The 12,316-nt window shown below is 37.4% G+C and overlaps 2 protein-coding genes across 2 annotated transcripts; one reads left to right on the top strand and one right to left on the bottom strand.

Moving 5' to 3' along the window:
* Window positions 1-80: 80 nt before the first annotated feature.
* On the bottom strand, window positions 81-3,119 carry LOC135624344 (mitochondrial import inner membrane translocase subunit Tim9-like). The gene is made up of 2 exons (XM_065127842.1): window positions 2,912-3,119; window positions 81-495 (listed from the first exon to the last, which is right to left on the bottom strand). Exons 1-2 carry the CDS (start codon window positions 3,004-3,006, stop codon window positions 309-311), a joined length of 282 nt encoding a protein of 93 aa, XP_064983914.1. The 5' UTR covers window positions 3,007-3,119; the 3' UTR covers window positions 81-308.
* An 857-nt stretch (window positions 3,120-3,976) lies between these two features.
* On the top strand, window positions 3,977-10,330 carry LOC103999918 (uncharacterized). The gene is made up of 11 exons (XM_009421821.3): window positions 3,977-4,086; window positions 4,205-4,275; window positions 4,373-4,430; window positions 5,830-5,936; window positions 6,197-6,242; window positions 7,721-7,855; window positions 8,071-8,160; window positions 8,249-8,371; window positions 8,450-8,533; window positions 8,690-8,754; window positions 9,832-10,330. Exons 1-11 carry the CDS (start codon window positions 4,036-4,038, stop codon window positions 10,016-10,018), a joined length of 1,017 nt encoding a protein of 338 aa, XP_009420096.2. The 5' UTR covers window positions 3,977-4,035; the 3' UTR covers window positions 10,019-10,330.
* Window positions 10,331-12,316: the final 1,986 nt, after the last annotated feature.

Raw genomic sequence — 12,316 nt, 5'->3', positions numbered from 1 at the left:
AACCGCGTGAACATATCTTAACCCATGGGCACAAACTGCGAACGAGAAGACCCCTCTGAAACCTCGAGAACAAACTGAAGTGAACTCAACAATACTCAGATATCACATAATGTAATCATAATTTGTTACATATGACCAAATTTATTTGGCAATGACATGATGCAAGCGGAAAGCTAATGCTAGAAGCAAAGCAAGTCGAAATTGTTTACCACGCATTTAGAGGGTTCAATCATCAGCAAATAATAGAATTGATGCTAACTGATCTTGAATTCAGTGGCTGAACTGAGTTGTGACGGGTTCTAGAACGCTTAATCTGGAGTGGGAGCGCCCTGATTCAGCTCTGCAAATCTCATGCCAACCCTCATCGAATGCTTCAGAAATTTCTCGGCACACCTGCGAACGCATGTTTCTTCTTGCTTATCAAGAGATTTGCGACGGAAGGTGTCCACACATTCGGAAAAGCACCTCTCCACTAGTGTATTGTACATTCTTAAACTGCAAGACCGATGGAGACACAAGAATCAGACACAAGGTCCATCGAATGAATATAGCTAAAACAATTGGAAGTAAAATTTATTGATGAGCCTATCCACAGATTAAGTAGAAAGTGATACCACAATGCTAAATCAACAGCTTCTAGTAAATAAATAAAACCTATACTTGAATATAACTAAAACACAAAAATGGCAATCATTATCCTGGGAACTATATGGAACACCAGCAGGAAATTAAGATTACAATCACATATGCCACACAAATTTGATTCATAAGAGAAAAGTACAAACTGATGCATCATCCTGAGTTTTTAGTATATTGAAAAATGTAGACAGATGCCTCATACTATATCCATTGCATAAACCAGTCAGACATCTTATATGGCTTAGTCAATACAAACTCTAAGGACTAACAATAATGAATAAACCAGTAACTTATCCAATGTAAGGTTCCAGTCATAGATGGAGTGTGACTCCTATACACAAATGTATATCTCCCAACTACAAAGACAGTAACTGCTGAAGCTCAACTAGAATAATGCTAGAGGTACATGCAATTCCTCCAAAAATACTAAAAAGAATTGTAACAATCATCAATTCCCTTCAAACTACAGAAACGAAAATATAATACAGAGAACGAATCATTACTGAAGAAAGGAGGTATATGCATTAGAGTTTCAAATAGTCCTACAATTATCAGTTAATTGTCGTAAGACAGCGACTACAGTATTTTCAAATGGTTGTCTAGATTTAAAGGTAGTTCAGAAACAACAACATGATACAGAGAATGAATCCTTACTGAAGAAATGAGGTAAACACATCAGAGTTTCCAAATATCTCACTACTATCGGGTAAATTTCATAAGCAAGCAACTACAGTTTTTTCCAAATGGCTGTCGAGACAAAAAAGGTACTTCTAGTCTAACTAAGCTCTAGTATGATTCCATATGAAATAAATGTTAAACTTCATGTAACAAGAAAGATTATATTAAGCACATCTGCAAAAAAACAAAAAAGTAGTTGGTCATTGATGAGAATAATTGTCCAAACTATCTTGAAGCAGACAATTCAGGATATGTTTGTTTTACGATTTCTAGAACAATATGCTGCTTGCATATCTAGTCTCTGATTGGAAGCTCAAGTAGTTTTAAGTTAACCACAGAATCAAACCTAAGCACATAACATTTCAATCAGGGGTTACAAACTTGAAGCAGCTAGACTCAGACATGACCTGGATCCGATTTCTGGACAACATAGTACATGATAAAATCTCAATCCCCTTTTTTTCAGACAACCAAGACCTAACTCAAGTTGATCAGGATTCCCTACAGCAACAACATAACTAATCATTAATCATACATTCATGTAAGCTAACAAACAGATGCGCTAAATTCATACTATAGGAAAAAACTACCCTTTTACTATAGTGATGACATGTAAAGCTGTGAATCAAGGGCCAGAGTAAAAAACATCCTATATAGGTGTAAGTGTCTTGACCCTCCACAATCCTTGCATCAGCAGGAGCCTTGTGCACTACACTGTCTAAAATACTCATACGAATTACAGAGACAACCAAAATATTCATCCACACAAAGTGTAGTTGAACCACAGCAACCCATAATTCCACCACTCGTTTCTAGAAGAGGATGAGCATTTGCATCATGTTAAGGTTGCTCATACATGACCTATGTAACCTATGCCTCTCTGTGTGCACTAGACCTTGCATCAGCACAAGCCTTCTCCATCAGACTTGCTCTTTTATGTTCTAGGAAGACGCAGTACAAAGAAAAACAAAAACCAAGGCTTCTTGATTCCTACTACAACAACCCAAATAAATGCCTTACTATGTTTGCTGCATCTGACAGTATCACATTCGCATAGGAAATCACAATAGCCAGCAAATAAAACTTTGTTGGTTCCTCTTTTCATCAAATATATCCACCTGACAAATTTGTTTCTTTTCCTTGATTCGTTCTACAACAACCCAAATAAATGCCTTACTATGTTTGCTGCATCTGACAATATCACATTCGCATAGGAAATCACAATAGCCAGTAAATAAAACTTTGTTGGTTCCTCTTTTCATCAAATATATCCATGTAACAAAATTGTTTCTTTTGCTTGGTAATGTCACCATACACTTTTTACCATATTCTAGCAACATCGTGAGGCAGACAATCATGAAGCAGCAGCAAATTCACAGAAACAAGGGTCTTTAACTGTGCTCTTCATTTGCCTCTTTAACTCGGTTTGCAGTAGATCTAATAATCAAGTAACTGAACTAATGATTCGTTGGATATTATCGATCATCCGATAAATTGCCTGACGTTAAGAACACTCGACGCGTCCAAAAAAGACCGAAAATAAACAAAGGACGAAGAAGCAAATATCTGATGGTGAAAGCGGAGTTGGAAAGACCTGTCCCGAATCTGGAGCTGGTCTATCATGGCGGACATCCTGATCTTGTCCTCCTCAGGGAGAGACTCGAGATCTCCGAGCATGCTCTTGTCCATCGCTAAGCGTCGCCTCTTCTTCCAGCCCTCACTCCAGAGGTTTAGGGGCCGACGGACGGGAGCTTGGCGAGAAAAACCCTAGTCGAGCGAGCGACCGTTTGGTCTAAAAACGGATCGAACATTGCTCGTACACCCGTACCCGCTTTAAATTGGTAACCATGAATACCCCCATGTAACGGACCCTCTAAAAACGGGTCGGGCATAGATCATATACCCGTACCCGCTTTAAATTAGTAACTGAGTCATTGTTATTTTACCCGCTTTAAACTTTGGGTAATTAAGAAAAAAAAAACCTCAGCAATGGGGATTTATTTACCTCTGAAATATCTAAAAATATCTAAAAAAACTTTGAATCATTTATTTTAAAATATCTAAAATATATATATTTAAAAATGATAAAAATATCCTTACTAACCACTGACAGTTTTATTTTTTTTTTTTATTTTGGTGTTAAACCAAATCTGTTTTTGAATATGATTATACCAATCTAATTATTTTTTTACTTAACTAAAAATATTATAATTTTAATAATCTTATCATATTTATTAATTTTTTTATAAAAAAAATTAAAAAATTAAAAAATTATAATTTTAATAATCTTATCATGTTTATTAAAATTTTATTAAAAAAAATTAAATTTTTAAATATATATTTTTAAAACATGTTAGGGCTACAATATTTTTCTCACACCTACAAAAACATGACAAAAGAACTTGTCAAGTTACATACAGTATTTATATAAAAGCACTTGATCGATCCAATATAAGGGTGAGTACTACTTTTAAATATTTTGTCAAAAGTAATTTTAAGACTAAGGAAAAAACAAAAAGAGGATATATTTTTCGAAAAAGTTCAAAATGAGAGGTTTTTTTTATTTTTTGTTGCGGATTAAATTTCGAGTGTAATAACAATTTTGAGTCATAGAAACAAAAAAATTACAATTTGAAGTCAAACCCGCACCAGTCTTTATTGTTACAGCTCTACGATTCGTTGCCCCCATTTCCAACGACTTCGCGGCGACGGCGGGCGATGGGAACGCCGTGGACTCTCTTCGATCCGTATCTCCTCCTCTTTTCTCTGGTTCGTCTCCTCTCCCTCTCCCTCTCCCTCCCTTCTCTCGTTTCCACTTCCAAACCCTAATCCCCTCCGGATTTGTTGCTTTACATGGATCTCCCCTTACGACCTAGTGCGATCGCAGGTGCTGGTCGCAGTGTTTGGCGTCGCCGCTTTCTTCCTCGAGCACATGAGAAGGATCGGTTGCGAACATTCGTAATCCGCCCTTTCCCAATCTCGACAGTCCGCGTCTTTTCTTTCGATGTTTCTTTCTACTTAGCGCGGCTGTTTAATTTCGGTTTCCTTTTTCCAGACTTGAAAGAACCGCTTCTTCGGATGATTTCTTCGAAGATCCGAACTCCCTGAAGAAGGTATTAGCGTCAATGACCGTTATCTTTCTTGAATTTGTACCTGAAATTTCCACTTAGACATCAGGGATTCTAGATGCATTAACTACTTGACACTGAGAAATATTGGATTATTCGTCACGATATCATCATCACACAATGAAGTTAGTCACACAGAATTAGACGAGGAAGATTCATATAGAATTTGCACTTAGTTGAACTTTGTGGTTGTTGGTTCGGATACGTTTTGTGTCGATATATCTGATTGAGTGGGTACATGCAGCATTGTCTATGGCGCAACATTGTAGTATGATATTATGTCATAGAAATTCGAGAATGATGTTTCAGGCCTATTGCTAGCTTGAATGAAAAATCTCTGATTTGTCTGTCAATCCTTTTATTTTTGTTAGTTAGCTGGAATGTGCTTTCCTCTTGCGTTTTTAGTGACCAATAAGTCAATTAGTTCCTTTGAAGTGTAAGAAAGATGTTGTCAAGAACAATTGATTGATTAAAAAAAATGTGTTCCCTGCACATGGAATTGCATCATGAGATTATTCATAAGTTTCTTAACTGCTTTAATTTGGCACTGTGTAGCTTGTCATGTGTTTCTCATTATTTGATAACGTTTCAAAGTGCTTCCTTTCCTGAGAACATGGTGTCTTGTTTTATTGTGTTGTTACAATGAAGCTTTGCTATACCATCAAACTTTGTCACCTTGGCTTTGTACTGTCTAGTTTTTTAGCTGACTGCTTGCAGAACTACCTGCTATATTTTGAATATGGGTTTCTAGTTTCATTTCAATTTTTACATTGACTGACTATTTCTTTGTCACCGTATTGTTCTTGTTATACATTTGAATTTGCAACATGGAAGGGTAATAATTAAATGGAAGCATTACACTTTGATGCCATGTATGCTGAAGAAGAGAGACAATAAGCAGAAAAAGGAAAAGAACAAGGGAAACAAGATGTTGCGAGTTACTGAACACATAAATATGGTTATTTGCTTATATCTGTTATTAATCCTTGATAATTTGTTAAAAGTGCATGAATATGCATGAAATTGATTTGTAAATTTTGACTGGAAACACAGAGAGTTAAATGAGGAAAATGATAAAATGAGCACAAGGTTGATATAAGAAATATATCTGTGATAATTGTGATATTTTACGATGTTGTTGGCTTGTGGCCTTAGTTTTACCAACCACACAGCTTCAAATTTTCCTATTGTTTCATATGTCTTGATGTATAGTTATCGATGATGAATTTTTCCTATCTAGGGAGTATTACTTTGCTACGGAAAATAGTAATCTCCAGATGATCTGCTAACTTCCAGTTGGGGACCTCATTGTTACTATTGGTATCTTATGATGGCTGCTTCAAATAGTTCTACAGAAATCCTAACCTTCAATTGTCTATGGCAGGTCCGTTGTCCCTCTATATTTGATCAAGCTGAAAAGTACATATCTCTGATTATTCCTGCATTCAACGAGGAGCATAGGCTTCCTGGAGCTTTCGCTGAGACCATTAAGTAAGTGGACGAATGTCTTGTTCAGTGCACATTGGCTAAGCTGCTGAAAATTTTTTAAATCTTCATCAGTTACACAATTTTTTCATTAATTCAATGGAAATATCATGTTAATCGTTATGGTAATATATTGAAACAACACTTCCAGCAAAGGACCTTATGAGATCATCATTAAAGCTTGGTTTTCAATGATTCTTTGGTTAAATAATGTCATCTACCTCTGATAATTTTGCTGCTTATGTACTTCTATAACTGTTTTGTAGCTATCTCCAAAAACGTTCAGCCTCAGACAAGTCCTTTTCGTATGAGGTATGCAAAAGGACAATAATGGTTCTGTCGTGTCATTTGCTTCACAGTCAGTGATCTTGATATCTATATGCCACTAACATTTTCCCTAAATATACCACTAATTGATATGCCAACCTTAAATAGTTGGGACTTACGGCCTTATTGTTGTTGTTGTATACCATTAATTGATATGTTGGGAACATATACTCTTATAAGTTTCATCTTATTAATCTTTCTTTCTAGTATTTGCATTTTGTAGAATTACATATCGCTGGCTAAGCCAAAACTTTTCCAGTACCAAGAACTATGCCTTGTTTATATCATTTATTTTAGCAAACATTCATCCAGGGAAACAAGCAATGATTTTAGTAATTTTAACGTTTGACTGGTTATAGAAAGGGGGAAGGGGATTTCATTATAGTCAAATCTTTTATTTTTGGAATGCATGCTGTAGTTTGCTATTTTACAGAAGCTGGTAGATTTTCTAATCTTTAATGGTAAGACTTTAGACCCTGTTAATCTTCTTAATCTCAAATCAACTTCATGGTAGATTTATCTAGCACTTGACCATATAACATAAAGTAACCTTCATCACTAAAAAATGTCTAATTGTCTACCTAGAATAGCAGCACCATGGAAGATTGAGAAGCTAATAATTATATCTAAACATTTTGGCAGAATAGTTTCGTTCTTCATGTTTACTTTTCTTTGTTGATAGATCAGGTAATAATCTTGGGATACCATTAATTTAGAGGTAGCTGCATGGAAACCACAAACATTTTCGATTAGAGGCTGTGATGCTCCTGTAAAGCAGAATTTAAAGCAGATATTTGGATACTGAAGTTGCACCTTGAGCTTAGAACATTAAACAATACCAATGTAGCTGCCATGTTAACCCCTCAAAAGCAACGTATTTTTATATAGAAAGCATCCCGAAGGGATAGAACTTTTAGAAGTAATCTCAACTGTTGCTTACGCAGCCATTTGTCAGATGTGGACAATATACACTTAATTAATTAAGGAAGGAGAAAAAGAATGAATAAGGTTACTGGAAAAAGAATAACAGGATAGAATGCAATGATTAAGTTGGTTTTGGATCAGTTTTAGCAAAGATTAAGTTCAAGAGATGCACCATAGTGAAGTGCTTATGCCTCTTTGTTTTGAAAAAACAAATGCAATGCCGAAGATATGCTCTTATCGGTTGTGCTAAGTTAAATTGTATAACATAGTTTGATCAGTGTGTCAAGGTGATATTTTATTTTTTTGTTCCTTGTGATGGCATGTGTTGCATGAAGTGCAATGCTAAAGTAATTACTCAACTTCGCATGATCAGAGTACTATATTGGTGATAATATCTGTATCTTCTGTTCCTAGGCTGTCTTATGCATCACCCTATTGCTTTTAGTCACTCTTCACTTCTCATAAGTCACTTGAACGGCTTTTCTGAAAAAGGATGATGGGTCCATCGATTCTGTTTCCTTGAATCTGCTTCTTCACAGGTGTTGATTGTTGATGATGGGAGCAGTGATCGGACATCAAATGTAGCTTTTGATTTTGTTAGGAAATACAAGATTGAAAATGTAAGGGTTTTAATTCTTGGGAGAAATCATGGAAAAGGTGAAGCTATAAGAAAGGTGAGTCATATATGTCCTGCTTGTCTCTTTTGCTCGTGGTAGTGAACAATTTTGTTTTTGACTTCTAGTATTGTACTTGTAGTCATGGATATATAATTCATGATGTTTGAGCATTTTGTGATAATCATTTGTGATGCTAGGTAGCTAAGTTGTTGTACCTTTTTCAACACTGACCAGTTGCTGCTTCACAACTCTGTGAAAGCATTGTTAAACAGGGAATGCTGCATTCACGTGGTGAATTACTCCTTATGCTCGATGCTGATGGAGCAACCAAAATAACTGACCTGGAAAAGCTCGAATGTCAGGTTGTCTAAGCACTAGGGTGAAGTATCATCACTGGATGATGTTTTCACTTACCATGGGAATGACGACAGCTTTTATTTTTATTGTTAGATTTGCACATTAGCCGAGAAGGTTAAAGAATTGAATCCCGATGATCAGAGTTTTAAGTTATCTGATATTGAAGTTGCTGCATTTGGTTCTCGTGCTCATCTGGAGAAACAGGCTCTTGCCACGGTTCATTTCCTTTTCCTCTTAATTTTTTGTTAACCTTTCCTTTTCTTTTCCTCAGCTGACCATTCTATATTGTTCTAGAGGAAGTGGTACAGGAATCTTCTCATGAAGGGCTTCCATCTAGTTGTTCTGTTGACTGCTGGTCCTGGAATCCGTGATACTCAGGTACTTTTCTTTACATCAACCTCAACACACACAAGGATTTTCTGCCTAAAATGATGTTAATGCTATGACTGCTGACATCGTGGACCCTTCTATAAACGTGAGAAAATTTTGTTAGTGGTCTTTCCTATTTTACGTAGATCCTCATGTCTGTTGCAGTGTGGCTTTAAGATGTTCACACGAACTGCTGCCAGGAGATTGTTCACAAATATGAGACTAAAAAGGTACTTAATTCCTAGAAGTGTTCTTGCTTTTGTTGATATTCAGTAGACTTTTTTTAATGTGGTTCTTTTTTCTTGAAAAGTTGGTAGCATTGAGCTGCAGATAACATATACCAAATTTTTGCTAATTGGACGAAAATTCAAAACCCATAAAGGATTAGAAGAGTGGTGAAAATCAATCAGAAGTTAGATAACAGTATAACCCTGAAGTTATGAGAAGTATACTGATCACCAACAGACATGGTGTCCATGACTGCTTTTGTTGGTTAAACATTTAAACTGGATTACAGCAGTACTATGTTCGTGATTGTCCAATCCGGCTTTACAATCATATTACAGAGGAAACTCATTGCTTAAAATGTCTTTGGGAGTTCACAAATATTTTGATCAGTTTCATCTTGGAAGTGATTGCTAAGCATTCAATTGTGTATAATCATTTTTCTTGAGATAACTCGGGATATAACCTTGTTCAGTATGTACTTGATATTGATGACTTAATCACCATGGTCTCTATAACCTAGGGGTTTCTGGTGATTGAGCAACCTGGACAAATAACAAGAGAACTTCTGACCGTGCTGAGTTCTATCAACTTGCATCTATTTTGGTTTCCAGGTTTCCCAAATGTTTTAGATCGAGTTTATATTTATATGGCTCTTTATTTTAGATTACAAGGCATGGCATGAATGAAGCCATTAGAGGGATATGTTGGCTGAGTCAATCTGAAAATCTATTTCTGCCTTGACTGAATTCTTTAGAGTTATGTTTGATGCTTATTAGCATGGAATGTTTTGCCAGTCGTCCAGGGCAAGTGCCTTACACAGCTATGGCATGACATTCTACGGTGGCATATAGGTATCGGCATATGCTCCTATGCCATGAAATGTCAACCTTTGATCTAACTATCTCATAGTTGTTATGATGAAACTTTCATTTTTCTATTATTTGGTGATTCATCATATTATATACTGTTTGAGTTTGTTTGCCCTTCTTACTTCATGAAATTGATAAATTTCATTCAGTTGAGCAGTGTACTAAGAGAGTATATGGTATTTGTATGAAATGCATTTCCATCTCATGCAGGTGGTGCTTTGATGTTGAGCTGGTCTACTTATGCAAGCATCTCAGCATACCAATGATCGAGGTCTCTGTTAACTGGTCTGAGATTCCAGGATCCAAAGTGCGCTTGACTAGTATCATTCACATGCTTTTTGAGCTTATTCTGATTCGACTGGGTTATGGGTTAGGCATATGGAAAATACACACCTGATATGTGTTTCATCTCTTGAAAGGAGGGTAGGATATCTTCCAATTCTCTTGGTGAAAACACAGATGGAGTTAGCAGGAATGAAGAACATGTGACATGGTGCCTGCGCCATTTTGTCAACCTGGCACTCCAAATGAATCTGACTAACGTTTTGCGGCTATTTTACACATCTGAGCATCTGTTCTTTTGAGGGATTCTTTCTGAATCATGACTTTCTACATCAAGAAATTTTAACTCGAAAGAGCAGCATAATTTCAGTATAATGCACTTGATTTAAGTTGATGCTTTATGGTAATAAAGTTTTGTTTGTTTTAAGGTGGTCATCTGTTAAGAGAAAATGTCATTGATATTTTGGTCAGGTCGACGTGATTCGGACCCGTGTGAGCAGGATTGTCTAAAGTGTCATCGAGGTAAAATTATTATACTCCTAATGTGTCACCTGCATGAAGATGGAAGTCGGGAGAGGTTTTTCGACTTGATTCTTTCGACACTCAAGTTAGTAATCCGAGATCCTTAGGTTCTAATAGTTCAAAAGGAGTTTTTTACATTGAGTTTAAGATTTTTTTTTATATCTTAGGAGAAGGGAGTTTATGATTGTTTTTCTCGTGATAATAGGTGAGAAGGAAGTTTATAATTGTATTTTTTGTCATAAAAGATGAAAAGAAAACTTGTTATTGTCTTTCTTATCATAATGGATAAGAAGGAAGTTTGTGATTGTCTTTCTTGTCGTAATGGAAGAGAAGGAAGCTTGTGTTTGTCTACTTTGAATTGGTAGATGGGTGGAGGGTGATTTGGATCTCATATGACAATCACGTGTCAGTCGACATTGTATTCTTTATCATTTGCCTCCTTCAAAGTTGTGTTTCAAGGCTCTTATGGGAGGAGTTTGAAGTGTATCATTTAGTTCATTTGACATGGGAGCATTCGGGATCTCGTCTTACAGGTCGGATTTTCCTAATTCAAGTGTCTCGGGCACATTTGGGCTCGTGTTTTTGTCATAGTGGGTTTTTCTTGGCGTGGGTCGAATTTCTCGACTCATGCATATCTCAAGCACATTAGCCTTGTGCTTCCGTCGTAGTGGATTTCTCTTCACATGAGTCAAGTTTTTCATACTCATGCATCTCGGGATGCATTTGGCCTTGCACCATCATCGTGGCAGATATACCTTGGCGTGGGTTGTGTTTCTCGACTCACACGTCTCTGGTGCATTTGGCCTTGTGCCTCTGTCGTAACATATTTTTCTTCACGCAAGTCAAGTTTTTTCGACTCATGTCTCACGTGCATATGTCCTTACGCCTTCATCATAGTGGATTTTTCTTCATGCGGGTCGGGCTTTCCCGACTCATACGTCACTTGCGCATTTGGCATTGCGCCTCTGTCGTAGCAAATTTCTCTTCACGTGGGTTGGGTTTTCCCGACTCGTGTCTCGAGCGCATTTGGCCTTGCATCTTCGCCATAGTGGATTTACCTTCACGCAAGTCCAATTTTCTCGACTCATGCATCAAGGGCGCATTTGGTCTTATGCCTCTGTCATGGCAAATTTCTCTTCATATGGGTCAAGTTTTCTTGATTCACGAATCTCAAGCACATTTGGCCTTACATATCCGTCGTAGTGGATTTCTCTTCATGTGAGTCGGGTTTTTCTAACTCACGCATCTTGGGCACATTTGGCCTTGTGTCTCCGTTGTAACGGATTTATCTTCACGTGAGTCATGTTTTCTCGACTTACACGTCTCGGGGCACATTTGGCCTTACACCTCTGTTGTGGCAAATATACATTAGTGTGGGTTGTGTTTCCCGACTCACGCGTCTCAATCGCATTTGGCCTTACGCCTCCATCATATTATATTTCTCTTCATGCGAGTCAAGTTTTTCCAACTCACGTGTCTGTCTCGAGCGCATTTGGTCGTGGATTTTTTTCACGCGAGTTGGGTTTTCTCAACTCACGTGTCTTAGGCGCATTTGACCATGTGCCTTCGTCGTAATGGATTTACCTTCATGTGGTTCGGTTTTCCTGACTCACACGTCTTAGGCGCATTTGGCTTTGCGCCTCCACTGTAGTGGATTCTTCTTCATGTAGGTCAGGTTTTTCGACTCATGCATCTCGGGCGCATTTGGCCTTACACTTCTGCTGTAGCAGATTTCTATTCACACGAGTTGGGTTTTCCTAACTCGCGTCTCAGGCGCATTTGGCCTTGCACCTCCCCCGTAGGAGATTTACCTTCACACGACATGTGTCTCGGGCACATTTGGTCTTGCGCCTCCGCCACAGCGGATTTACCTTTACATATAGGTTGGGTT

This window comes from Musa acuminata, chromosome BXJ2-10, assembly GCF_036884655.1.
Source record: "Musa acuminata AAA Group cultivar baxijiao chromosome BXJ2-10, Cavendish_Baxijiao_AAA, whole genome shotgun sequence".
NCBI classification, from domain to species: Eukaryota; Viridiplantae; Streptophyta; class Magnoliopsida; order Zingiberales; family Musaceae; genus Musa; species Musa acuminata.
Note: the sequence above shows the minus strand (reverse complement) of the source record. Positions and strands in the feature narration are given on the sequence as shown.